This window comes from Gorilla gorilla, chromosome Y (assembly GCF_029281585.2).
Source record: "Gorilla gorilla gorilla isolate KB3781 chromosome Y, NHGRI_mGorGor1-v2.1_pri, whole genome shotgun sequence".
Taxonomy (NCBI): Eukaryota; Metazoa; Chordata; class Mammalia; order Primates; family Hominidae; genus Gorilla; species Gorilla gorilla.
The window spans coordinates 10111511-10135966 of NC_073248.2; the positions used below are offsets into that span (position 1 = coordinate 10111511).

The following is a 24456-nucleotide window of genomic DNA, read 5'->3' on the forward strand; positions in this document are numbered from 1 at the left end:
GCCTAAGTGAAGTCAGGCAGCTGATGCCTAAGTGAGGGGCATGTGTGTTGCTCATGTCCTGAAGGGTCTAGCCCAGTGCTGAGGGAAGCTTTTAGGATGGATCCCATCTGGGAATGGCCTTCTCCTTGTCCCTTCCAGAACGTCCTTCTAATTAACATTTTCTCAGTTAAATTGGTGGTTCTCAACCAAGGTGATTCTGCACCTCTGAGGACATTAGACAATATGTGGAGGAATTTTAAGTTGTCACTATAGTCATGTGTTGTGTAATGATGGGAGTGTGTTTTGAGAAATGCATCGTTAGGTGCTTTTATCTTTGTCTGAACATCATGGAGTAAACTGACTCAATCCTAAATGATAAGACCTATACACACCTAGGTTGTATGGTAAAGCCTATTGCTCCCAGGCTACATACCTGAACAGCGGGTGACTGTACTGAATACTATATAGGCAACTGTAATGCAATGATAAGCATTTGTGCATCTAGACTTATCTAAACAGAAAACATTCAGCAGAAATATGATATAATAATCTTATGGGACTACCGTGTTCTGTGAGGTATGTTGATGGAATGGTCATTATGGGGTACATGACTGCTTAGTTGGGGATGCCACTGGCATCCTGTGGGCAGAGCTCAGTGATGCTAGTAAAACTCCTACCGTGAACAGGGCAGTCCCAGTTTTCATCCATGCTGAGGCTGAGAAGTCTGGGCCTCTGGTGGCCATCCAGCAGGTCTCCTGGGTGCTCTTTTTCTCCCATGGGGCATCTGGATTTTTTATTTGCCCCTGGACTTGAGATTGCCTTTACCTGTGAGGCAACAGCAGTCTGGCTGACCGTCCAGGCATCAGTGTAGCCCCCAAATATCGTCAGAGATCATGTATTTGGGCTTGTGTTGCCATCTGCCCCACAGTTGCAGGTGTCCGTTTTGGGACCCTTGCCAATTGTCTCTCCCACTGTGTTAATTCCTAGAATTGTTCTTAACCTGGCCTTTCTGCTATGTGCTGTTTGCTTGGGTTTGATTGGTCCAATGTCCATATGCCAGTCTGTTATGAGAGCTTCCCTGATCCTTCATAACGATGTTCCAATGAAACTTTACTCACAAAAATTGGTGGAGACCTAGACTGGGCATGAGGGCCGTAGTTTGCCGACCTGTCACTCTAAAGGCATCTTTGGGTTATTTCTGAAGATGACAAGTACTTTGTCTTTCCTTCCAGGTGTGTGTTCTGGATCTGCGAAAGTAAACACAAAATATAGAAAAAAAGAAAAGAATTCTAATGACCTGCCTTGAATGCATGGGGTTGCAGCTCTGTTCAAACACAATTCTATCAACTCCAAAATGTGTGAACTTGACTTGTGTTAGAGTATATTCTGAAACCAACTTGTCCCAGGCCACAGGAGTGTATATTTTTTCATAATCTTTATCAAGAAGTTTGTTGTTTTTTTCTGAGTTGGAGTTTTGCTCTTGTTGCCCAGGCTAGAGTGCAGTGGTGTGATCTCGGCTCAGTGCATCTTCTGCCTCTTGGGTTCAAGTGATTCTCCTGCCTCAGCCTCCCAAGTAGCTGGGATTACAGGCATGCAGCCATGACGCCCAGCTAATTTTGTATTTTTAGTAGAGACGGGGTTTTACCGTGTTGGTTAGGCTGGTCTCGAACTCCTGACCTCAGGTGATCCACCCACCTTGGCCTGCCAAAATGTGGGATTACAGGTGTGAGCCACCATGCCTGGCCTCAAGAAGTTTTAAAAAGCAAACAAAAACAGAAGCAAATGAACAGTCCTATTAAAGGGGGAGAGAATGGTTTCCACCGAGGGCATTTAGCCCAGGAAGCAGCAAGTCAGCAGCTCGAGGTGACAGAAGAGGCTCTGTGATGGCTGATCAGAAAGAAATTTTAAAAGTTGTGCTAAAAAAAGAGAAGCAAATGCTTCTGATCAAACAGGGAATTAAAAAAAAAAAACCAGCCCTCTTCCTTGGGATGTTTTCTGGTTTGTTTTCCTTAACAATCTGGACAGCGTCATTGCTCTCACAAAGGATGTGCAAAGACCAGTTTGTATACCAATAAGATGTGCAAGTTTGTAATCCCAACACTTTCTGTTTTCCAGCATCTTCTTTGTTGGCTGGTTTTTCTATCAGTTGGAATTCTGTCATCTGGGGCCTTCTTATATCTGAGATGGAAACTGTTTTGCATTTCCTGTCTTTTTCCTCTGTTGCTCCCTGCCCCCCTTCCACCTTTCGATGAGGTCTGGTTTTTCAGTGCACCCTCAAGAGATGCAGCCACATGGACATGAAGACAAAATCTCCAATGGACAGCTTTCCCCCTTCTGCCGTCTCCCATCCTGCCCTTCCCTTGCTCTCTCAAGCTCGCTCTCTCTCCCCCTTCCTCTCTCCCCCTTCCCTCCTTCCCTCTGTACCTTTCTCATGGTTGCTTCAGATCTTAGGTCTCAAGGGCACACTGGTGCATAATAAGTGCTTTATGTAGAAGGTAGGACAGGGGACTTTTTAACAGAAGAAAAAGAATGACTTATAAGAGAAAAGAGCCTGGAATACTTTTAGGAAAAAAAAATTCATGTTAAAGCGATTTTAAAATCCTAAAATGGCCATCAGACAGAAAGAGCTTTGTATGATTTATGTTTTAAAAAGAACTGAAGAAGCCACAGTTGGGGCTTGAAGGATTCCCTGGCTTTCCCCTCAGCCTCAGGAAAGATGGTCAGAAAACTCCAGGTGGACAAGGGTTACCCCTAGGGGTCAGCAGTGAGATTGCTCTGCAGCCAGTGAGGGAGGTCCCAGCCATGCCGGTTGGAAGAAGAACCTTGCATCTTTCAGTGTGTGCATACTTTGGCAGCTGTCAGGAAAGCAGGGAAGGACCACATGCCCTCTAGCTTCAAGGGAGTGTTGGCAGAACAAAAAGGTACTGCAGAAGCCCTAGAAACTGACAGCTTGGCTGGATTTGGCCTGTTGGCTACATCTTTGCCACAGCCATGTTATGAGTGATGGTCATTTCTCCAAGAGCTGGCTTGGCTAGTAATTGCAGAGGCTGCTGCATGTCACTTGGTCTAACGATGACAAAAATGAATGTGGAAGGAAGATTTTAGTCCTGGAAGGGAAATATTGACTTAGAACGACACTAACACTTTCTGCCGTCTTTATAATTTCTTTCTCTCATCAAGATTAGGACAAATATATATACACGTATATATATATACATACATATGTACGTATATATATATGTATATATATGTATATAAATGAATCTTCTTACTTTTTTTTTAAAGAAAATTAAAAATGGTGTTCCTTGAAGGGCTTCATTTCATTGTATCAGGTGACATTTGTCCTGTTATTGTCATAAACCAACACTGACTTATTTTTTTAATTAGCAAGGGGGAAAAGGTATCAAAGACAAAGGCCTCTTCTCCCATTTGTTTTTCCTGTGGGCAGAAGAAGGGCTGAGGAAGTTGGCCTGGCCTATGGGGGCTGCTGCTTCACTGGCAGTGTTGCAGTCTGCTGTGTGTGTTCCACGAGTGAGACAGGGTGTTATTGTGAGGGTGGTGTCCATCTGCAGAGCCAAAAATCAGACATCAGGGAAGGGCCAGGGCTTCCTATGGAACTTGGAATTCACCACAACCCCTACAAAAGCCAGAGTCCGTTGATCATTCTAGATCATTGATTGGCCTTTGCTTGGATATGTGAATTATTCAAGCCCCAGAAGACCAAAATATCTGGTTCCGAGGTGAGTATCTTATTTGGGCTGTATTTCCAAAACAGTTAGGAAAGCAGGCCACAGTGATGTAGTGGGTTCACAACACCCATCTTTGAAGGAGCTAGTATCCCCAGATGAGGTGATGATTTCCCCTCCCGGGGACTCATTGGGGTTAGGGTATGGTTTGTCAAGGACCAAATGACACCATCTTTATGCCTCCCAAATAAAAATACATCCATCTCTGGAGAGCATCAGCTGTCAGAGGTCAGCCTGTCATCAGGACATGACTTAGGCTTGACAAACCAGAAACAACTGTGTGATAGTAATGGTGGGATGTGTTGCAAGCGATTCACTAGACAATCTTCACATGAAGGTCAGTAGCCAGGGTCTCTTCCAAGGATTGGCTTTAGTCTGGATGAATTGTTAGGTAGAAGCCTGGTTTGGGAGGCCTTGGACCCCAGGCTCCATCACTGGCTTCTCTAGCCTGAGGCCAGAGAGGTCCTTCCTGTGGCTGCATGCAGGACCAAGCATGAGAATGCAGCTAGCATCCCCCACATCTACCCCAGTTCTCATCAGAACAACACCATGGACAGCTGTTTCCAGAGCCTCCAGCGTTTGCACATCACTCCTCACCCTGTGTGCTGCTGGAATGTTAGTAGAGCCATCCCTGTAACCAAGGAATGGCCTGAGCAGAATGCTATTGTTCAATGTTGTTTACAGCTCTTAAAACACAGTGAGGAATGCCTAAGTCATAGAGACCAAATTTGACCTTGAAGGCAGACATGACACACCTTGTCCAAGGGGGACCAAAAGGGTAGGACATTACAGGGTGAAACCCTCTGACCCCTCATGACAATGTAGGACATGACTTTTGTCTTCTTAAGAAATAGGTCATGGAGCCAAGTGAAGTGCACTTTGTCAAATGTAAGGGTCTGCTTGTTACTCATTTTCTTTTTGTTAACCTTTTTTTCCATCATTTAACAAAAACCAATCTTATATTTCTTGTCAAATGCAGAAATGTTCATTCTGGCAATCAGTGAAGTTTTGCATTGTGTGTCAGATATACAGCCGGACATGTTCTCTGTCCACATTTTTCAGATTCTGTTCAGATGACATCAACCCATTTCATTCCCCCTACCATCTCACCCTTACAGCCTTTGGGAAAAGAAAATCACCTTGTGTGCTGTAGCTCATTTGTTTCAAGACAGAATCAACAGATCATATTTGGCATCATGAATAAATTGCTCTATTTTGATACTGAAGAACTTGGTGGGTGTGCTTTCTTCCTCTCCCTCTGGAACTCTTAGGCCCATGTTGACACCAGTGAATGAAGACAGAGTTCTGTATTTTCTCCAGAAGGAAATACTTTGCATACCTCTATCCAGGATTGCTGTGTGAGATAGAGAGCAGGGGGCAGAATGCAGTGATGTGGTGTTGACAGTAGCCTCTGGCTGAAAGGTAGGCTTTTTAGTGTGTTTCCTTTTCACTATTTTATTTAGGCTGCCTATTGGGAAAAGTTAAAGCAAATGAGTGTTCTCTCAGTGGGATGGTTGGTTGGGTTCCCAAATTAGCCATAAGTAATTTGAAGAACCTAAGGTTACAGGATGGGGCAACTTACGGCATGGATGTCTGCACAGTGCAGACCAATATGTGGCAAACATTTACTGACATTTGCTCTGTGCATGTCTCTGTTTATGCCAGTTTAATAGGTGGCTGTTATATAATGTAATTAATTAATGGATATTGATTGCTATCTGCATTCTATGAAGGAGGCAGTAGATTCTAGGAGGTGAAGACATGGCTTACTCTAAGGTTTCACTGTGCACGTGAGTCAGTCAGTCATTTCCCTCTAATCTTGCTTGTTCCACACAAGGACAAAGCAAATGGCTGGGGGTGCAGAGGCTTTTATGGGTGATTCCCTTGGAAAGATCTGAGAACCTGCATATCTGAGACAGGCCTCAGTCTCAGTTAATTCAGAAAGTTTATTTTGCCAAGGTTGAGGATGCATGCCTGTGGCAGCCTCAGGAGGTCCTGATGACATTTGTCCAAGGTCATCAGAGCATACTTTGGTTTTATACATTCTAGGGAGACATGAGACATCAACCAACATGTGTAAGATGAACAGTGGTTCAGTCCAGAAAAGGTGGGGCAACTTGAAGCACAGGTGAAGCAGGGAGGGGGCTTCCAGGTCATAGGTAGCTAAGAAACAAACAGTTTGCTTAACAAACACTCTTTCCAGTCTGGGTTCTTTGTCTCTGGAGTGTCTCATCCAAGGCATGTTAAGCAAAGCAAGAAGAGGTTATCATTCCCTTCCGGAGAACAGAGAGAGGGAACAGCAGGGACAGAAATGAAGGATATTTATAGGAGCAACCTTCAGGTAGAATGTGAGGTGAATTCTCTGTAGAACGGGGCTTTTGTTAGGAATAGTTATATCCTCATGAAAAAGATACTTATTTAGAGACACTCTGCAGGAAGTAAACAGGTGGGAATATGCTCTCTTCTGTAACAATATCTGCACATGATGATGATGATAATCTCACTTTGAAATGGGGTGAAATGAGTAGAGTATAAGAAAGTTTTTTAACCTAGGCAACATAGTGAGACCACATCTCTACAAAAAAAGTTACTCAGGCATGGTGTCGAGTGCCTGTAATCTCAGCAGCTTGCGAGGCTGAGGTGAGAGGATCATTAAGCCCAGGAGGTTGAGGCTGCCTGCAGTGACCCATGGCAAGACCACCACTTTCCTTAATCCTAAGTGACAGAGTGAGATCCTGCCAAACAAAGCAAAACACTTTTTTTATGTTGAGGCAGATAAACTAAGCAGTAAACTAAAATCAAATACAATCCCTCTGATGGAACAGTCATCTTCACTCCAAGCTACACCTCTGTTGTCACCTCCTTCTCACAGGCCAACCTACACTTCTTGCTGTACATTCCAGTTCCCTTGTACCTCTTCAGGAACTTTCCTGCGATCATCACCATTACTTTCTCTCCACTCCGTCATTCCTTTAGCACCCCCAAGGTACTCGAGCACCTGCCATCTTCAAAACGTGACTTGAGCACTTGCCATCTTCAAAACAGTAATAACAAAACAAGCAAAATTCTCTGCAGTAAACAGCCTTATAGGGAAGTCACTCAGAACCAAGACTGGCCATCATCTCATCTTTTCATGTGTTTGCCCACTTGTCTCCTCATTTCCTGTGTTGCCCTAACACACATCCTGATGATCATTTTTCTATCCCCAGTACGTAGGCTTGGCCCAGTTCCTGTCAAGTCACCTTGAGAAGGCATCCAGTCACCCTCTCACTTAGCTGTGCTCATCAGGTCAAAGCCACATGCATGCGTATCAGCTGGTGATGCTTGGTGTCTCAACTGGGAGTCATCATCTTGGCTGAATAATCGGTTCTCAGCATTCTTGTTGGAGAGCTTCAAAATCCGACTCTGGCTAATGTAAGCCCAAAGGAATAAATGGGCCTGATACTGGCAAGCTTTGAGAAATTGGAGAATGAGGCTCAGAGGGCACACAGACAAGAACTGCCAAAAGCAGGCTGCAACACTGGGCTCATGAAGATCACAGATATGGCAGTGGGTGTTGCCCACACCCTGAAGGCTGGACTGGCTCTGGAGGCACACTCAACACTGCCTCCCAGAGTAGGCTTGCCTGCTGCCATGGCCTCTCCAGAAGTGCTTTTCTGCAGCTCATTCCCTTGGACGTGAGCTGGTAACTTGAGAGAGGTGCCTAATTGGCTCTGCCAGGTCACATGCCTTGCTCTAGCTGCAAAGGAGGCTATAAAAGCCTCTTTGCTTTTGAACTGGGGGGTAGGGCTGTGCCTCATCAGGTAGGAAGATATCCCCAAATAGAGGAAGGCCTTCTGATGTTGGGAGCTCAGGGGAGTGGAGACAGAATGCCCCTACTGAGATGAAGGATGCACATTTCCCTAGAAAATCTAAAACGTGTTCACATTTCCTTGATACTTTTGGTCAAGGTGTGTGAAGTCTAGCCCAGGCTGACCCTTAGGAGGGTGAAAGAACAGTTATGGAGAGATTCAGGGCAGCCCTGGGCAGGCACTACCTTATAGTGTGCTCAGAATCCATCTGCAACCCTGTGACTCCAGAAGTACACATGAAGAACTTTCCTGCGCTCGATATTCCTGATACAAAGGGAGGTGTCACATGGCAGAGCTGTCTGCAGTATCCTGAGAAAATATTCTGTCTTGCTTTTCTGTACCTACTAGTGGTTTATAATCCCCATGCATATTGCAACATTTTTGTAAAATGTAAAACAATAATACTATACATACACACAAGGGAACTTCAAAAAGTTCAAAAAATACATATTATGAAAAAGCAGTGGATTTCACAACACTTTTTTCATCAAAATAAGCTCATGCTAACTTGTTACAACATGTTTGAATAGTATCTAGTTTGAAGCACTATAAAGTGTGAGACATCAGTTTGATTAAAGCAGAGCAACATTTTGTTAAAATTGAAACAATAACATCAAATTTATGGTGAAGTCTGGGAGGAAGAATTGTGAAATCATTGATGTTTTATAAAAAGTTTATGAGCACAGTGTCCCAAAGAGATAAGCAGTTTACAAATGGATAACTTATTTTAAGAAGGAATGATGATATTGAAGATGAAGCCTGCAGTGGCAGACCATGCACATCAATTTGTAAGAAATAAATTCTTGTTCATGCCCTAATTGATGAGGACCAGTGATTAACAGCAGAAACAACAGCTAGTACCACAGACATCTCAACTGGTTCAACTTACACAATCTGACTGGAACATTCAAGTTGAGCAAACTTTACACTCAGGTTCCAAAACTGTCATGCCCACATTAGTTGCAGACAAGAGTTAAGCTTTCAGTGGAAATTTGAAACAAGTGGGATGAAGATCCTGAGGGCTTTCTACAAAGAGTTGTAACAGGAGACCAAACACAGCTTTATCAATACAATCCTGAAGGCAAAGCACAATCAAAGCAATGGCTACCAAGTGAACATAAGTAGAGTGGTCAGTAGGTCATGATAACAGTTTTCTTTCTTTCTTTTCTTTTCTTTTTTTTTCATGCTTAGGGCATTTTCCTTGCTGATTTTCTGGAGGGCCAAAGAATGATAGCATCTGAGGAATATGGGGGTTGGGCCCTTGGCACATCCACTTCACGGGTTTCTGTGGGTTTGGCAAGCAGGGTCACCCTTATTTTTGTTGCAGGATTCGCTTGCAGTATGGATTTCAAATGTGCTGGCATCAGAACCTGAAGAGGAAAAAACAAAAATTGTGAGTGTCCATGTCTTTGCCAGTTTGTCCTCAGCTTCGGAAAATGCTCTTAGTACTCACTGCACTGAGTTTTTCATGTGCCAACTTTGGTCAAAATTGCAGCATTCAGGTCATCTATGAGAAAAAAAAACCTACACCATCTTTCCATCTACATTTTATTAAATCATTACAATAGATGAAACAAGTCCTACAGAATTTTCTAGGCCAGTTAATGGCTGATTGTGGCACCGATGTGCAGGCAACAAAACTGTTGGTTTAGGAAAGTTTTAGAGACCCAGGACGTGTGCTCTCTAATTTAGGAGCAGAGAGCGCTATTGTGACAGCTGGTACAGCTTCTACTAGGGATGGTAACTCAGGCAACAGGGACCCTATGGTTGGCTGGCTACCTACACTCAACTCCAGGAAGTGCCGGAAGGGAGGGAGACCACAACTGTGAAAAACTACACCACCTCCCAATGTCTTTTCATGGGCAATGGCACATGTTTATAGCAAGCAGCTCCTCCCCATCAGCGTCTACTCATGGAAAACTGTCATCTCAAGGCCCAAATTGGATACACATCCAGCCTCAATTAAATACACAGTACTACATGCCTGGTAACCCTTTGCGAAATTGAGCTCATTCTGATCATGACCCTACATAAGATGATAAAGTGACAAATAATGTTTTTGTAAATACAGGAATGTATTTGTCCCAATGTGCTCAGCATTTCCTTCATGAGACATTTTTATCAGGTGTCAGGATGGTTTTGCTCTCACATGCAGTATTTTCTAGAAAATAATTAAGAGTCTAATAATTGTTCACATTTTTCTCTTTACTCCCCTGCTAAGAAGCTCAAAGCCAAACTACCATCCATTTTAAATAGTTACTGGGGCTAATTCTAGCTGGCTTTCTATTTCATTATCATTTTCCTTTAGTTCCTGTTTCATTTATTAATCAATTTCCCCATGTTGTTCTTCCAGAATATGACATGGTTTAAAAAGGATACAGAACAAAAGGAAAAAAATGTGAGCATCAGTCAGCAGTGTGAGAGCTAATGTGAATCCCATCAAAAGAATAATCTTGGGCATTGGTCATCGTTCCAACAATACATCTTCTTTCTGTTAGACCCTTTGAAACCACTGTCAGAATTATTCTGCCAGTCCTCAAATATACTAGAATACTTGCTTCATCCCAGGTTGCAAGCTGTGTGTGGGGAATACAGAGGTGGAAAACATGAAGGAGGGTGGCCTTTCCAACCACAGACAGGGCAAATGACTCCAAAAAGCCTCCAAAGAGCCTCCAAAGCCCTCCACCCTTGGGGCTTGCTGACAATCACAACCTCCTATGAGTCCCTCTCTGTTTCCTCACACCCTTAGGCACACTGCTTCTCTCCCTCCCACTCCAGGCTTGGTCCTGCCACTGGGCCTCTGCAACTCTATTTTTCTGTCTGTAAGGCTCTTCTGATTTTCTTGTGGCTCCTACACTTCATTCGGGTCTCAATGCTAATGTTACCTCATGCTCAGGGAGACTCTGGGACACCCTCTCTAAAACCATGCTCCCAAACGTCCCTAATTTTTCTTCATGGCACTTCCCACTACCTGGATGGAATATCATATCATTATTTGTGTTTTTCATTCTCTGTCTCTGCCACTACAGTGGAGAGTCTCAGTGGACAGGGAATGTGTCATAGTCACCATACTGTACCCGATGCCCCAGATAACACCTGGCATATAGAGGGTGCTCAATCAACATGGGGAATGGGTCAGTACAGTCATGTTAAGTGTCTGACAGCAATGGGATGCAGCACTACTACTTTGGAGCACTCATTAAGATATGAGTACAAAGAAGGGTAGTAACAAGCACAATTTTAAAAGAGATACATGCAGAGTTTGGGAGAATATTTTAGGGGGAAAAAAGAACATGAGAGTTATATGGAAAAGAGGCAGTCAGAAGTTGTGGCACTATGAGAGATGTGGTTGGAAAGAACTAAGAAAGCCTGAGCCAGGCTTGGTCCTGCCACTTTAAGGCAATAACAATATTGCCTTTTACCGAGAAGGCAAGTGTGGTTCACACCTCTAACTAGTGCTTTAGGAGGCTGAAACAGGAAGATCGCTTGAGCCCAGAAATGCAGGACCAGCCTGGGAAATACAGAAAGACCCCATCTCTATGATAAAAATTTTAAAACAAGCCAGTTGTAGTAGTGTACACCTGTGGTCCCAGTAACTTGGCAAGCTGAAGTGGAAGGATTGCTTGAACCTAGGAGTTCAAGGCTGCAATGAACCATAATCACAACACTTCACTCCAGCCTAGGCAACAGTGAGATCCTACCTCAAAAAAAAGGCAACTGCAATACTGTTGTGTCTCTGAAATATACACATGCACTATGGGCTGTGGGAGAACATGGCACTCAGATCTTCCTCCCAGGGTTGGATTAAGGTGAATCTGGAGGAATCTTGGTCTGAGTTAACTCAGAGAAAGTGTGATGAGCTGCTCAAACAGTGGTAAAGAGATTGAGCGATGGGGGAGGACTGGCCATGGATGACACAGCCAGATTTTGAGGAGAATCTGGGCGGCTGACAAGGATGGGGGAGAGCTGGTTTTGCTAGTGTGGTAAACCTGCCTTTCCTGGAGCCAAGATACCAGCTGGGAAAACTTCTAAAGAAGCCTTGCAGTTCTGGAGCAGCATTCCTGCTAGAGGGGGCTGGTGGCACATCAAAAAGACTTGATTCTGGCCGGGCATGTTGGTTCACGCCTGTAATCCCAGCACTTTGGGAGGCGGAGGCGGGCGGATCACGAGGTCAGGAGATTGAGACCATGCTGGCTAACACAGTGAAACCCCTTCTGTACTAAAAATACAAAAAATTAGCCAGGCGTGGTGGCAGGCGCCTGTAGTCCCAGCTACTCACTAGGCTGTGGCGGGAGAATGGCGTGAATCCGGGAGGCGGAGCTTGCAGTGAGCCGAGATCGCGCCACTGCACTCCAGCCTGGGCGACAGAGCGAGACTCCGTCTCAAAAAAAAAAAAAAAAAAAAAAAAAAAAAGACCTGATTCTCACCAGGTCAGCCACTGTTTATGAGGACGTCATGGATTCAAGCAAACTTGTGTGTGATTTCTGCGGTTCTTTTCAAACAGACTCTGGGCTGTGGTGTCATATGGTGGCTCTTTTTATTATTTTTTAGAAGTATTTATCATTTGAATTTTCTAGTCCAGAAATTATATTGTTAAAGTTTCATTTTCTCTATTATAAAAATAATTCATACTTGTTAAAATGTGGAAAATAATTTTGCTTTATAGAAAAGTCAGGAAATATAAAAAACTTTAGAGAAGTATGAATGACTCATGGTCCCTCCACCCAGAGACAACCACTGTTAACATCTTAGCATATATAAGTCATTTCATTTTATTTGATGAGTTTGAATAAATGAGATTTTGTTTTTTTTAAAAAAAGCTGTATTTTGTATACTATATTTAAATGTATGTACAAGGAGGTTAGTCCAAAGAAACACAGTAATTTTTTATGACTAGTGATGGGGAACTTTAAACAATTTTTTTTGTTGTTGTTGTTTCACAGGGTCTCACTCTGTTCCCCAGGCATAGTCTTGGCTTCTTTACTCACTGCAACTTCTGCCTCTAGGGTTCAAGTGATTGTTGTCCAAGTAGCTGAGATTACAAACATGCACCTCCAGGCCTGGCTAATTTTTGTGTTTTTAGTAGAGACAGAGTTGTACCATGTTGTCCAGGGTGGTCTCAAACTCCTAGCCTCATGTGATCCACCCACTTTAGCCTCCCAGAAGTGCTGGGATTACAGGCGTGAGCCACGGCGCCTGGATAAAACAATGTTTTTAAAAACTTGTACAATCAGGCCTGGCACAGTGACTCAAGCCTGTAATCCCAGCACTTTGGGAGGTCAAGGTGGAAGGCTCGCTTGAACCCATGAGTTTGAAACTAGCCTAAGAAACATGGCAAGAGCCTATGTCTACAAAAAAAGTATATACAAAAATTAGCCAGGTGTGGTGGTACATGCCTGTAATCTCAGCTACTTGGGAGGCTGAGGTGGGAGCATGAACTGGGCCCAGGAGGTGGAGGCTGCCATGAGCTATGATTGTCCCACTGCATTCCAGCCTGGGCAACAGAGTGAGATGCTGTTTTGAAAGGAAAAAGAAAAAAAAAAAGTTCTACAGTCAACAGATGATACTCAAAGGACCTCTCAGTTAAAGCAAGCTTTTTTCTTCTAATTCCAATACCCCTGAGAGATTTTTCACATCTCTTGATTGTTACAGTAGGTTTTCAGACACATATGAGTACGACAGGAAAAGGTCTCTGTCCCCAGGAATGTGAGGCGACCATCAAGTTATTCTCAGGTGGTTGGTAAACTGTCTCTCTGAAATAATTATTGGTTGCAGCTGCTACCAGCAGAAGGCAGTCTCCAAATAGATAGAAACACTGGAAACTGTCGATCAGCAGCTTCCCCATAAAATCTCAGGGGTTGGGAAAGTGGGCTCAAGTATGCACAATATGAGGCAAGATGGAAGAATCTTTCTGGCATATGACCTTCCTCTAGGAACACTCAGCTGGTGAGCATGCACAAAACTCCAGGAAATACTGCACATGTGGCCCCTCCCAAATAGTAGCAGGCCACTATTGCATGCAGACAGTCTGCCCCAAGAGAATAATCATGGAAGAAGGGATGCAAGACCCCAGAAACCATGGCAACATATAAGATCCGACATCAAGGGCTAAACAGTGCGCTTGACTCTCTCAAGTTGCCTGCTTGGCCCTCTTCCAAGTGTACTTAACTCCCTTTCATTCCTCTTCTAAAGCTTTTTAATAAACTTTCCCTCTTGCTCTGAAACATGGCTCAGTCTGTCACTCTCCCTTATGCCTCTCAGCGGAAGTCTTTCTTTTAAGGAGGCAAGAAGTGAGGATCTTTCAGACCTGTGTGGATTCACCACTGCTAACATGAGGAGGTGGGCGGCTCACTCCAGGACACATTTCCTAGAGGAAGAAGTAGGGGCTGGACTGCACGTCCCCAGCCACAGCCCAGGAGGCTTTTCCAAGCATGTTGTTAAGGACTCCATTCCTCTTATCCTTTTCTAACCATTGCCCTTGTCTCATTTGCTATGCTCTGCTTCCTGTTTTCTTTCCTGAGAAAAGACATCAGCTAAATGCATTATGGGCTAGAGCCTCTTCAGTCCTCACTCAGTTTTGAACTTCCCTATTTTCTCTCCTCTCCTGTTCCTCACACACCTCCACAGAGCTCCAATGGCAGTCCTGCAGCAAACCCAGGAGGGTCACAGCACTGAAATGAAAAGTCACTTAGTCCTGGTGCTGAGCTAACAAGCAATGGCACAGAACTTGTGCTGGCAGACGGCTGCACATTTACATTTTATTTATTGAACCTGCTTGCTTTCTGCAGCTGCATTCTGTTGATGTCTTTGAAGGATGATGAATGAAGTCAATGGTTTCAGATAATTCCAGGAGGACACATCACTGTCTGAGCCCAAGGCATAGCCACTCCCAGTGGCTGTGTACCCAGAGAGCCTCCCTACTATTTACTTGCAATCACTGTCTTTCTGAACAGGATGGGGTTGACCATGAGGACCAGCAGTAGGGGCAGGTACGTGGTAACACAGTGGGGGATGGAGTGGTCCAGGCCCAGCTTACACCTGAGAGAGGAAAACCAAATCATTCTTCTCAAAAACAAAGCTTTGGCCACTTACCTGGAAGCCAAGATAAGAGGATGAAAACAGAAAGGGAAATGCGTAAATCTGCTTCTGACTGCTCAAAGGAAATGAGAGTCATTTGTCATGTCTGGAACAAGCAGTTAATTGCAGGATAGTAAGGGAGATCAGCTATGTTTCTGTCTCAGAAATGGGATGTCCTCTAAGGTGTTCCAATGGAGAGAGCTTTTAAAGGTTCGTGCTGGGAAAAGGTGGAAAGGAAATGACACTCTGGGATGGTGGATTCCCTCCACTGGGTCTCAATGAAAAAACAAAGGCACTCCATTAAGTAGTTAGGTTTTGAGGGGTTACTACATGGCTTTGAGCAATAACATGAATAAGATACAGTCACTGGCCTTGAACAACCCAAAATATATCAGCTATGTATTTCAGAGAAAATGTATTCTCATGGTTATGGATAACGATAGTTTCAGAGACTCTTGTCAGGGAAGAGGACAATGATTTCTACTGATGGCTCATAGGAGTCACTGGTCACCACAGAACATACTGGAGGGCCTCACAATCATGTCATTATTATAAAGTTTCGGTGCTGCAAAAGAAATAGCACTCAAATATAAGATTTTCTTTTTAATTCTCAGCAAGGCAAGGTACTTCTATAGAAGGGTGCACCCTTACAGATGGAGCAATGGTGAGCGCACACCTGGGCAAGGGAGGGGAAGGGGTTCTTATCCCTGACGCCCATAGCCTCCTGCCGTGTTGTTCCTCTATTGGCTAGGGTTAGACCGCACAGGTTAAACTAATTCTGACTGACTAATTTAAAGAGAATGACGGGATGAGTGGTTTGGCAGGAAAAATGTTTATGAAATTAGTCAGGGTGGAGAATGAATCGGAATGAGTCAGGGTGGAGCAGGTAATCAGAATGAGTCAGGATGGAGAATGAGTCAGGGTGGAGCAGGTAATTGGTAAAGGTTGCATTACATGGAAGTTAAGTTTAAAAGTAGAAGGCAAAGAATTAAACACATCGACATATTCCTTGAAGATAAATTTAGAATTCAGAATTCGTATTTAACATTACCAAGGTAACAACCATTAGCTGTGAAATGCTTAAGGTAGGAGAGAAACAAAATGGCACAGAGGAAAAAAGAACTGAAAGGTAAAGGGGTAGGATAAAAATAGGCGCTAAACGAAATTTCTCAGTAAGAAGGCACCAAGGACTATAAAGCCCACTGCTGACGTCCCCACATTTAAAACAAAAGGTCAATTTCTTAGAAATTACATACTTCGTTTATCTTCCACTTTCCTTTCCCTGAAAACTAAAGTCTTTTAGCACAGGTACCACTCGTAGAATTTCTGGTAAACCAGCACCAGCCTGAGGATCACATTCTCATCAAAGGGTGGAAAGAAGGAGAAAACCCCAGCCAGCCTTGGAAGGAACCTATTTTGTGCTGCTAACCACGGAGACTCCTGTTCATACAGTGGAAGGGATGGATTCATCACACCCGAGTCAAGAAAGCGCCACCCCCTCCAGAGTCGTGGGGTGTAGTCCCAGGGGAAAACCCTATCAAACTAAAGCTAAGAAAAATTTAACCCTTTCATCTATGCTATTTCTCTTTCTTCTTTCCTCTCTCTATTGCGGACCATTTAGTTATTAACATAGCCAAGTAAATTTTGCCTCAAACTATTGCATTTAATGCTTGCCTTGTTATACCCTGGTGGACTTGCCAAGTCAAAGACAGCTCTGTACTTCAGAAAAGTACCTCTGTCCCTCCTGACTCTCCTCAGACCGAGCATTAGTGTATTGCGACCACTTAATCCAGAGAGATTTCAGTAAAGGCCTCAGTGTCAGCCAGGAGTCTTGCTCCGCCATGTAGAGCTTTTATGCCATAGTTGGTCCAGTGATCTGTGGACCATTAAAGAGCCAGAATGGACTGCCCCAACCAGTTTTTGTAATTTCCTAAAACCATACATTCATTTCACTAGAGGGACAGCCCTCCCTGCTAACTGTCAGGTAAACCAGTGTAATTCTATACAGGTTATTATCTCAAACCCTCAAAGTTCTTCCCCATTCCTAAGCCGGTTCCCTTCTTTAAGCCGGTTTTATGGTATGGGGGCTGAGATGCCAAGGGCAGACCTTGTTAGATTCTTTGAAATGTGTTACTTTGATCCCCCACCACCTGAACCTTTCTCTAAGCCTTCTTTCAAAACCCCTCATGATAGAAAAATTGCTCCTCCTCCATCTAATGACAAGACCAAGATAGCTATCATAAAATTTACAGACTTAAACTTTGGCAATTAAGACAGGATACCAAGATGCAAATGCCTAGTTGGGATGGATCCAATATTCCTTCTGCATGTTAAACAACAGCAATTGTTATGCTTGGGTGAATGGCAGGCCAGAGGCCCAGATTGTCCCCTTTCCCCTAGGGTGGTCCTCCAGTCGACTGGGTGTGGGCTGTATGGTAGCTGTTTTCCTGGATTTTACAGCCTGTTGTAGTAAGTCATGCCAAGCTCTCTCTCGCTGTATCCTGAAGTCTGGCACCCTGCAGGTCAGCCCCCAAGGGCCATCCAGCGTCCGTCTCCCAACACTAAGTTCATTTCGTGTCTCTCAGACAGGGAGGAAACCTCGTGTTACTTGGAAACCTGAAGGAATGCAGTGAGCTTAAGAATTTTCAAGAGCTTATCAATCAGTCAGCCCTTGTTCGTCCCTGAGCAGATGTGTGGTGGTATTGTAGTGGATTTTTACTGGACACTCTGCCAAATAACTAGAGTGGCACTTGTGCTTTAGTCCAGTTGGCTATCCATTTCACCCTGGCATTTCATCAACAAGAGGAAGGAAAAAGTAAGACACTGTAAAGTGAGAGAAGCCCCTTATGGGTCCTTCGACTCTCATATCTATTTAGACACAATTAGGGTCCCACGGGGAATACCAGTGAATTTAAAGCCTGAAATCAAGTAGCTGCAGGATTTGAGTCAATATTTCGGTAAGTGACAATTAATAAAAATATAGATTGGATAGACTACATCTACTATAAACCAACAGTGATTTATTAACTACACTAGAGATGCTGTTAAGGGAATAACTGAGCAATTAAGGGGTACTAGCCAGATGGCTTGGGAAAATAGGGTAGCCTTAGACATGACATTAGCAGAAAGAGGAGGAGTTTTCATCATGATTAAAACTCAGTGTTGCACCTTCATCCCAAACAACATGGTCCCTCATAGAAGTATAACAAAGGCATTGCAAGGTCTAACTGCTCTGTCCAGTGTGTTTGCCAAAAACTCAGGGGTAAATGACCCCTTTACAGAATGACTAGAATAGTGATTCGGTACATGGAAAAAGGTAATATCCTTAATTCTTACTTCCCTCACAACCGTAATGGGTATACTTATTCTTATCGGGTGCCGTGTCATACCATGCATCCGTGGATTGGTGCAGAGGCTCAACACTTACTAAAACCTCCCCTAACTATCCTCCACCTTATCTAGAGAAGCTTCTTCTTTTGGAAAACCAAGCAAAACAACTAAGCCAAGGCATGTTAAAAAGTTTGAAATGAAAGAGCTGTAAGGAAATGCAAAAGGAGGCATTGTTAGATACAAGTTCTAAATTTATTTTCAAGGAATCAGTATGTCAGTAGGTTCAATTCTTTGTCTTCTATTTTTAAACTTAACTTCCTCTTAAAGCCACCTTTGTCGATTACCTGTTCCACTCTGACTCATTTCAATCACCTGCTCCACCCTGACTCATTCCAATTACCTGCTCCACCCTGACTCATTCCGATTACCTGCTCCACCCTGACTCAATCCAATTACCTGCTCTGTTATAACCATTTTTTCCTGCCAAACCACTCACCCCATCACTGTCTTGAAATTAGCCAATGAGGATTAGTTTAGTCTGTGTGGTCTAACCCTAGCTAATAGGGGAACAACACAGCAGCAGGGGCCACGGGCATCAGGGATAAGAACCCCTTCCCCTCCCTTGTCCAGATGCGTGCTCACCACTACTCCATCTGTAAGGGCCCATCCTTCTATAGAAGTACCTTGCCTTGCTGAGAATTAAAAAGAAAATTTTATATTCAAGTGCTATTTCTTTTGCGGCACTTGAACTTTATTTACAACGTACACCATGGGTCAGCAAACTTTTTTTGTAAAGGAACACATAGTAAATATTTTTAGCATCATGGGCCACACTGTGGTCTCCGTTGCAACTACCACTCGACTCTAATGTAGTGCAAAAGCAGCCACAGGCGGTACATAAACAAATGGATGTGTCTGCAATCCAATAAAACTTTATTTACAAAAACAGATGCGGCCCATATTTGTCCTGAGGGCTGTCCTGTGCTGATCCCTGTTATAAAATCACAGATAAAGACACTGTTCATTTCTGTTTACCAGTTTTCCACCGCAAGTTACAGTACATATCCCTGGAAAGACCTTGGCTTTGCAACTAAGGGTTGCACAGATAGGAGTGTAAATTTGAGGAAATGCCTGAGATAGTTCCAGTGGTTACATCTCCCTGTATCTGTTGTTTGGGACAGTTTCAGTGGCCACATCTCCCTTTGTGTGCATGAGGAAAGAGAAGTTTGAAAGCATAGGAAGGAGAGCTGGAGAAGAAGCTCTTCCCAAGGCCCCCTTTGGCTTCTTCCACATTATCCTACACTCATTCTTAGAATGTTAAGCTCACCTGATCATTCAGAGGAAGCTTGAAGAACAAAAATTTAAAAGTGCACCAATATGGGTGTTGGGAATACACCAAAAATTCTGCATGCAGACTTACATGGAAGAAGATACACTGAAAGCTTCGTATGCATGCTTGTGTGCACAGGCACCTATGCACACAAATGAGAAAAGCAGAAGCAGGGAGAATGACTACAGGGTGCAAGCTATTAGAGTCCAGGTTTTACCATGTCACCTAGGCTGCAGTGCACAACATAGCTGCATTTCCCATCAATGTTTATGTGTGGACACTAACATTTAAGTTTCATGTATATTCACATGACAGGAAAAACTTTTTTTTTTAATTTTGATTTCTAAAAACACTTTAAGGCTGGGTAAGGTGGTTCAGACCTATAATCCCAGCACTTTAAGATGCTGAGGTGGGAGGATCTCCTGAGCCCAGGAGTTGGAGACTGGCCTAGCAACACAGTGATATCCTATGTTTACAAAAACTTAAAAAATTAGCCACGTTTGGTGGTGTGCACTTGTAGTCTCAGCCCAGGAGGTCGAGGCTGAAGTGAAAATACAATCCCAGCCTGGACAACAGAATGAGACCCTATCTTAAAAACAAAACAAAACAACAAAAAAAAACCAAACAAAAACAAAGAACAAAAGTAAGATGTAAAATCATTCTTAGCTTGTGGATTCTAGAATACTGGCAGGATTTGGGTCGTAGGCTGCAGTTTGTGCACTTGTGATGGAAAAACCAAACCTGAAAAGCCTGGATAGGGAAGAGATTTAATGTCACAAAACATGGTGGAGGAGAACATACAGTGCAAAATACAAAAGAATCCATGCACGTGTGCACCCAGAGTGAGACTCCATCTCAAAAAAAAAAAAAAAAAAAAATCCCCCCCAAAATTCTCAAGAAGACTTTCTTTCCAGAAGAACATCGACATCCCTCACCACCAACCCATGTATTAAAAGCACACATGCTTAACTGAGTTTTTAAAAGGAGCCTCAGTCAAATTGTAATACTTGAAACAATTTATTCACTGTTTCCAACAGTGACACAGTTTCCAGTTTCCTGGAGGGTCAGAAACACTTGGAAACTAGATGATGAATTAACTGGCATGTGTCTACTCCAATCCCTAGGAGTGCCCATAGGCGACTCCCTCTGCTCGTTGGCTCTCCAACACCCATGACCATGAATGTATACCCTTGTGTCTGGAGGGCATTCATATTAGCCTATACAATCATGCCACACATGCATTTGCTACCCCATGGTCATCATATGAGCTTAGAGAAATAGAACTTATAAGAATCATCAAATACAGTCATCAAGTTGCTCAACCACCTTGAACTAAGTGGTTCTGTGAAGTGTGACTCTCTTAACCATCTGCCCCGAATGCCAGACTCCAGTGAGGCATAACCATGCAATAAGGCATAACTATGCAAAGGTATCCCAGTGGTAGAGATACTTAGTGTTTTCGTTACTAGTGATAAGGTAGGCAGTTTTGTTACTAAAGGGCAGACAAGACCCACCCGCTTTTACTTCTAATGCGACTTCTACCAGGAGGTAAGAAAGCCAATGCCAACAAGTCCCCACATGTAACTTGGTTTGTGTATGTAGTCAGGCAGGGGATCAAGTGTTCTTTTTGAAGACTATGCCTCTTAGCATAGCAGCACACCTGATTGACAGTCACTGAGAATACTTCAGAGGCTCAGGGTGAGAAGAGATGGACAGCGATGGGGGATGGGAAGCTAGACTCCCACTCTGTCTTCAGGCAGCAGATGGCTCATTAAAACTACCGGAAATGTCCAGGCGCGGTGGCTCAAGCCTGTCGTCCCAACACTTTGGGAGGCTGAGGCGGGTGGATTAATTGAGGTCAGGAGTTCGACCAGCCTGATCAACACGGTGAAACCCCGTCTCTACTAAAAAAATACAAAAAATTAGCCGGGCGCTGCGGCGGGCACCTGTAATCCCAGCTACTCGGGAGGCTGAGGCAGGAGAATGGCGTGAACCCGGAAGGCGGAGCTTGCAGTGAGCCCAGACGGCGCCACTGCACTCCAGCCTGGGCGACAGAGCGACACTCCGTCTCAAAAAAAAATAAAAAATAAAATTAAAAAAATACAAATACAAACACAGAAATTGGCCGGATGCCGGCAGACGCCTGTAGTCGGAGCTACTCCAGAGGCTGAGACAGGAAAATCGCTTGAACCCTGGTGGCAGAGGTTGCAGTGAACTGAGATCGAGCCACTGGACTCCAGCCTGGGCGACAGAGCAAGACTCCGTCTCAAAAACAAAAACAAAAACAAAAAAAAAGAAACCACCGGAAAAAAAAACCTCCGCGGGTGCGTCTGTCCAGCTGCATTTACAAAAACTAGTATAGCCAAGACCTGGGAGCCTTTTGTGGAGGCACTGAATTCTCCTAATTAGATTTCATGAGATACCTCCTCCAAAATAGCTGAACACCTAACAACACCAAACACGCTTTTTAAAAAGTCAAAGTAAATTAACTTTTCCCCTGAAAATGTAGGGAATAAAGAAAGTTTCCCAAACTCAAACTCACAGAACTCTGGTAGATATCTAAGACGAATGCTCGTGTCAAACATCTGTATTTATAACTTCGTTGGAACTATTACAGTAGGTTATATGAATTAGTGGAGGACAAGACTGTTTTAAATGCCTTCTTTTCATACATAGCATTTACCATTAAGTATTTAATGTAATTTGTTTGACAAATTTTTCTTACCTTTTTAATTGTTGATGTGGAATGTAAGAATGCTTCTAATAATGCTGAAGCCAGAGGGATGGCTTTCCTTTCATACACGTGGAAATTTAATTCTTTGGGGGATATTGGAAGACACTGGATGAGAAACAGTTCTATTCATTCCTTTTAGTGTACACAGATTAAGTCAAATACATACAACATTTTAGGGAGTAGGAACTGTTGAACTATTTGTTGAGTAAATAGTATGTATTTTCAAACACAGTTAAGTTTTTTCTAACTCGATGAGGCCATGTCACTGACTATCTTATCCCTTCAATGGAAGCCATGTTACATAGTCTGTTGTTAAATGGGTCACTACCCAGTGAAAAAATATATTTCATGACATAAGACTGCCAGTCTTTTTCTGTCTTTGCTCCATCTTGACCTTAAGATGTTCATCAACCCATTTTATCCAAGCAAAGTACATTAGACTGTTGGACCTGCTAAAATAATATTTCACTGAAATCTGGCATTAAAAAATTTAAGTGGGTATTTGGAGCTGCATGTAATGATTACAGTTTTTTTTCAATTTGAAATAAATAAGCATCCTTTGAATACTAAAAGCTGTTTCCTTTTGACATTTAATTAACCCTGTTTAAAACGTGAGATGTAAAGTGGTGGTTTGCCAGTGGACTAGACTTCTTCTTTTAGGCTGCCAAGGGCTTTGAAGAGGATTATCACAAAGTTTTGTGTCAGAGACTGTAAGTAGTGCATATTTAATCTTAAAAACTCAGGATTCATGTAAGCACTGGAATATTTTATTTGCAGAAATGTGTATCACATTACTTAATTTTTTTTTGAAACAGCTGTAGGAAGAGTTAGCACTTATTCAGTTGTCTCTTCAACCTCTCTGTTATTCTGATGACCAAAGAAATAACTTGAACCTACTTTCTATGATACAAGCATAACTTGATCTACACTAAACCATGACAATGTTTTGATAATTCTGGAATCAGTATATATCATCTATTATTTGTCTGTTAGTTAAGTGCCAGACCTCATTTCTGTGATCTGTTAAACATTAAATATAATTTAGTTTTAGGTTTAGCCTGTGAACCTGCATCAGTTCCAAAAATGTAGAAAATACAGTCCTGGAAAAGTACATTTTTCTCTAATAAAAAAAGATAGAAGAGTGATGCCTCTTAAAATGTGTCTGTACATTGCCTTTAAAAAATCCAGATTTCGATGAGAAATGAATATTCATGTCATTGCAGTCATGAGTTAGGAGGAACCATGATATTGTGTGACATGGAACAAGTTTGCGTTCTATTTCATTACTGTCTTCTGTTACAACACTTTAGCCTTTTCCAATGTGTGCCAAAACACACAGCTTTTAATCAGCTTAGTCAGAGTAACATTAAATGTAATCAGGGTGGCTAACACACACTATGTTAGCAAGAGCAGAGCAAATCTGGCAACTCTAATTAAAAAACAGATTTTTTTTTTCTCCCAGATGAATCCTGTAGAAAATTCTTATAAGACAATCTCATTATGCTGCTTTGTGCATTATGCTGGACCTTTAGTGTCTGTTTTGGGATGTGTGTGTGTATGTGTTATGCTGAACCTTGATTTAGTGTCTCTTCTCCAAGATCTGTTACTCCTGCTGCTCAAAACAACTGAGTTGCTCTCTCTGTGTGTGTGTGTGTGTGTGTGTGTGTGTGTGTGTGTATGTATCAGGGGAACCAGCTCCCAATGTTTCAGTGTAGGTTCTTTTCTATTTTCCCTAAGTGTTGGCTGGTCTGAGAAATAAACAGAAAGAGTAAAAAGAGAGAAATTTTATAGCTGGGCCTCTGGGGGTGACATCATATATTAGCAGGTTCCATGATGCCCCCCTGAGCTGCAAAACCAGCAAGTTTTTATTAGGGATTTCAAAAGGGGAGGGGTGTACAAATAGGGAGTGGGTCACAGAGATCACATGCTTCAAAAGGCAATAAAGGATCACAAGGCAAATGGCAGAGCAAGATCACAAGACCAGGGCGAAATTAGAATCACTGATGAGGTTCCATGTCCCACTGGGCACGTATTGTCTTGATAAACATTTTAACAGGAAACAGTGTTTAAGAGCAGAGAATCAGTCTGACTAGAATTCACCAGGCTGGAATTTCCCAATCTTAGCAAGCCTCAGGGCACTACAGGAGACCAGGGTGTGTTTCATCCCTTATCTTCAACTGCATCAGGCAGACACTCCCAGAGCGGCCGTCCATAGGCCTACCCCTGGGAATGCACTTCTTCCCCAGGGTTATTCCTTATTGGGAAAGTAATTCAGTGATATTTCTCCTATTTGCTTTCTGCAAGAAGAGAAATATGACTCTGTTCCTCCTGGCCCCACAGGCAGTCAGACCTTATGGGTATCTCCCTGGTTCCCTGAAAATCGCTGTTATCCTATTCTTTTTTAGGATG

General features: G+C 43.1%; 1 protein-coding gene across 1 annotated transcript in view; it reads left to right on the forward strand.

Moving 5' to 3' along the window:
* TBL1Y (transducin beta like 1 Y-linked) overlaps positions 1-13721 on the forward strand; it is a 150925-nt gene extending 137204 nt beyond the window's left edge. The window contains exon 16 of the mRNA XM_055377247.2: positions 1212-13721. Coding sequence (XP_055233222.1) covers positions 1212-1238 — 27 coding nt within the window. The 3' untranslated portion in view covers positions 1239-13721. The remainder of the gene's footprint in view (positions 1-1211) is intronic.
* The last annotated feature ends 10735 nt before the right edge of the window (positions 13722-24456 follow it).